Source organism: Poecilia latipinna, unplaced genomic scaffold, assembly GCF_001443285.1.
Source record: "Poecilia latipinna isolate Pla-1442-1.1 unplaced genomic scaffold, P_latipinna-1.0 Scaffold1505, whole genome shotgun sequence".
Lineage (NCBI taxonomy): Eukaryota > Metazoa > Chordata > Actinopteri > Cyprinodontiformes > Poeciliidae > Poecilia > Poecilia latipinna.
Genome location: NW_015114121.1, coordinates 158,621 through 162,961, shown reverse-complemented (window position 1 = coordinate 162,961; position 4,341 = coordinate 158,621). Strand labels below are relative to the sequence as shown.

The window sequence follows — 4,341 nt, the reverse complement described above, 5'->3', positions numbered from 1 at the left end:
TATTTTGTGTATATTTTATTCAAATTTTGTGTTTTATCCATAGGACCGGTTTTGTCCCTATTCTCAAGAATCACTGAAATATGTCTGCAACAGGAAAACATGGCTTGTGTAATAGCAATAACAGCAACACAGGAACAGTTTGCAATGATGGCATGCAGAAGTTTACAGAATCCCTTGTCTGTTTTAAATCAACAGTGTGCACAAGTTTAAATTTAAGCAGTAGAAATATGGCAAGCCATTGTGTCATATTTTCTTCAGGCCAATGCAGGTCTGGGAGAATCAGAAGGCGGTGCTATTGTTTTATTTATTTTTTTCGTTACTCTGGAATTTTTGGTTGTTGCATAACCATGGCAACTTCTTGTTGCTATGGTTACTCATGAAAATAACTTTCACAAAGTGAAAAAGTAAGAGCAAACATCCTTTCAGCTCTACAACATCTAAAATTAAAAAAATAAAAACAAATAAATAAAAACAATGCTTCTACCCCAAAGATTATAAACATAAAGAACAAATCAGAAGTGAACGGGATGGTTCTGGAGGGATGCAGGTTAGACTTGAGACTGGTTCACTTTGCAGTGGGATGGCCCCCATAAACATACACGGACAACAGAATGGTTTAGATCAGCATTTTATATATTAGAATGGCCTAATTAAAGTCCAGACATAAATTCAGTTGGGAATGTGTGGCGGGACTTGAAAATGGAGGTTGATTCCTGATTTTCATCCAATCAATTGAGAGAGACGTCTGTGTCAGGTTAGATACGGACTTCACATAAAAGCACCTGGAAACGCCACATCTTGCAATATTTTTAGTTTTAGTTTTCACCTTTGATCCGAATCTCTGAGGTTGCAGTCCTTAGTGGGAACAATTATGCAACTTCTTTCCCTCCTCAGATTTGTTCAAGTACAGGTTCATCAACTGCAAGCTGATCAACAGCACGTTCCTCCACAACAAAGAGGGCTGTATGCTGGACTTCAGCGATGACTTCAACAACGCCTACATGATATACTTTGTCAACTTCCTCGGTACACTAGCTGTGCTCCCTGGGAACATTGTGTCTGCGCTTTTGATGGACAAAATTGGCCGTTTGAGGATGCTGGGTAGGCAAACGCAATCAAGTATGAATATCAACATTTGGTATGACTGCAAAATTGATTTAAAAGTTATGTTTTTTTTCTTCTTCCCCAGCGGGATCTAGCATCATATCCTGTGTCAGCTGCTTCTTCTTGATGTTCGGCAACAGCGAGTCGGGGATGATCGCCCTCTTGTGTCTGTTTGGTGGCATCAGCATCGCCTCGTGGAACGCCCTGGATGTGATAACGGTGGAGCTGTACCCGTCAGATAAAAGGTAGCACAACAGCAGCACAGAACAGCTTCATAGTTAATCGTTTCTGGATCGGTAACTATGGAAACCCCTCTGACTGAGGTGCCAGAAGTGAAAACTGTTTGTTTTAAATGATCACCTTTAAATCTTTTTTTTTTGTTGGAATAAATCCTGCAGTTTTTGTTTTTATTCAAAACAAGTACTTTATGATTCTAAAACAATGTTTGGTAAATGTTTTTACATCTAAAAGCAGATTTTATGCTACAACATTATGACACCAAACTCCTTTCTATTGGTGTTTTTATTGCTCGAAGTGGTTTTTATTAATAGTTACCCAATCAAATCAAATCAAATGTCTTTCAAAATGTCTGTTTTTATTGTTTTCTTTGTTATCTTTTGTATTTTTTAAATTGATTCAGCTATACAAAATGGAACCAAATCGCATCTTTGTGACAGTAATATTGAAAAGACGCAAAACACAAAAGAGCTTGTTTCCACTGCGATTGTCAATAAATATAAAACCCAATGAAACATAAAACAAGGGACTTAATGGTTACAAAACAGTTAGTGAGAACATAAAAAATAAGAGAAATAGATTTTTAAAAAAACAATTAAATAAAAAATAGCAGAGAATTAAAGAAACAAAATAATTAGATTATTTACATCAAGTATTTAAATATTACAAATATTATGTAAAATTTAAACGTCACCTTAGTAAATGTATGCCACACATTTTAGATTTTTACTTGTAAAAAAAAATTAAAAAATCCAAATAATTTATCGATTTATAATTATGCAATACTTTGTGTTGCTCCGTACATAAAATGCATCAAAGTTTGTGGTTACGACATAAAAAAAAATCAGAACATCTCTGCTATGTATACAAACGTCATTAGTTAAGGATTTCAGTACAGTATATACCGTTTTTTCCAGACTATAGAGCGCACCTCACTACAAGCCACACCCACAAAGTCTTTTTTTTTTTTAACTGGAAATGTACATATATAAGCCACACCGCTCTCGGTTTTCCACAAGGAGGCAGCACAGGGCTGCGTCCTAAATTTGCTGCTACATGTGCTTGTTCTAAATGAAAATCAGCACTTTCTTCTTTGATTTTCAATTTTGACTTCCAATGATTTACTTCCTGCTAAAGAGCCCCCTGGTGGTTGAAGTTCAATCCACAGAAAAGCCGCACCGGGCTATGAGCCGCATGGTTCAAAGCTTAGGAAAAAAGTAGCGGTTTATAGTCCGAAAAATACAGAAGGAGGCTTTTTATACCTGGATGAGTCATAGGTCAGAAGTAAGTGGATGTATAAAAAAGACCTTCAGAAAGCTTTTTGAGGAGATGACAAGAAAGCATTCCTACTTGGATACAAAAGGAGGAATGATTTAGGACTTTTCCACAAAACTTTATGTTAAAATATTCTACATTTTGGAACTGATAGCTGCTCTCTGTTCTTGTCTTCAGGACCACAGCGTTCGGTTTCCTGAACGCCCTCTGCAAACTGGCAGCTGTTCTGGGCATCAGCATCTTCCAGTCGTTCGTGGGCATCACGAAGGCCGTACCCATCTTATTCGCCGGCGGAGCGCTCGCCGCCGGCAGTTTCCTCGCGACAAAGCTGCCTGAGACGAGAGGCCAGGTGTTGCAGTAAGGCAGACGACCAGCAGTAGGCAGCAGAGTTCAGCAGGAGGGAGAGAGTGATAGGCCTGAATATCCGCGAGAGCTTCAGCGCTGCCCGTTCGTTTCACAGCAACAGTAGAGACTGCCTGCCCCCCTATTGTAAGCCCAGAATCCTTTGAAATGTGGATTGCATCGTTCAATGTCAGGTATTAAAGAAGAGCAAACATTTTTGTTTTTTTTTAAGAAATCTCAACACCTGTGGCTTATTTTCAGCTGCTCTGACAGGTATTACAAAAGTCTAATCCTACAAAGGTGGTTAAATATGTATTTGTACTAAGACACAGTCACAGTGGAGTGGCAGAAAATACTGAAAAGAAGAAGCATTTGTTGTGGGAAAGATTTAGCTCATGCACGCTGAAATCGCAGCGTTCTTCTTTACTCGTGTGTCTTAATCTCCATGACTGGTTTACAGAGCTGTTACTTATTATACTGTTTTCTAATAGTTCAGTTCATCACTGCCAGGCCCGCTGGAAGCTGGTATTACCTACCAAAACCCACTAAAACATTTCAGTAAAGCTGATTTCCTCAGACAAACAGACGGAGATGCATTTCACAGGATTCTTAGATCTAGTTCCTCCGTGTCAAGCTGGTGTTTACCCTCCCTGTGTGTGACAGTCTGTGGATGTTCATGGGTGAGAGGGATGGATTTTGGTCAAATGTTTATGTGTGAGAGGAGACCATAATGTGCTTTTTGTCTGCATTAGCTGTGTGTTTTAAGGGAGCCAGTTGTGTTTGAGCTTTTGTGGATGGAAAAACTGGGAGGTTGAAGTGTTTGTTTTTAGGTGAAAATCAGGTTTTGGAGTTAGCTTCACAAAAAGGTTAATGTACGTCGATCGAATTGACTGCTTGTTTCTATGTCAGCAGAATGTTTTCATATTTTGATTTATTGTAGTCATAAAGATTCAAAACAACTCTTAATGTCATCTTATGTCCTCAGACTCAGGAGGAAATCCCAGACCTTAAGCAGGTCTAGGTAGTTTTATCCTAAAGATGATTTGTTTCTTATTGTATTCAAAATTCCCCAATCTGATTTTTTTTTTTTTGTCCTGGAGGTCAGTGAGTGATTTGCAGATACCAAGACTCACTGTGATATTATATTAAAATGATTAAAATTAGTTCTAAGACTCTGTAATAAATAAAACTCTGCAGCTTTAAATGTATTTATTTGGGAATACACCTACAAACACACCAGTCCAGGATGTGCTGCTTCAAACGTTGTACAATTTAACGTTTAGCATTTCTGCTGTTTCATGCTCTTTCTTTGGCATTGATAGCTGTTTGGTAATGATTGAGCGCATAGTGCAGAGCATGTCATGGCACAGACAGACAGAAAAC

At 38.3% G+C, this 4,341-nt stretch overlaps 1 protein-coding gene across 1 annotated transcript in view; it reads left to right on the top strand.

Annotated features, from left to right (window-relative positions):
• LOC106963202 (synaptic vesicle glycoprotein 2A-like) overlaps positions 1 to 4,132 on the top strand; it is a 17,771-nt gene extending 13,639 nt beyond the window's left edge. Inside the window, exons 10-12 of the mRNA XM_015057983.1 lie at positions 895 to 1,101; positions 1,190 to 1,349; positions 2,794 to 4,132. Coding sequence (XP_014913469.1) covers positions 895 to 1,101; positions 1,190 to 1,349; positions 2,794 to 2,977 — 551 coding nt within the window. The 3' untranslated portion in view covers positions 2,978 to 4,132. The remainder of the gene's footprint in view (positions 1 to 894; positions 1,102 to 1,189; positions 1,350 to 2,793) is intronic.
• The last annotated feature ends 209 nt before the right edge of the window (positions 4,133 to 4,341 follow it).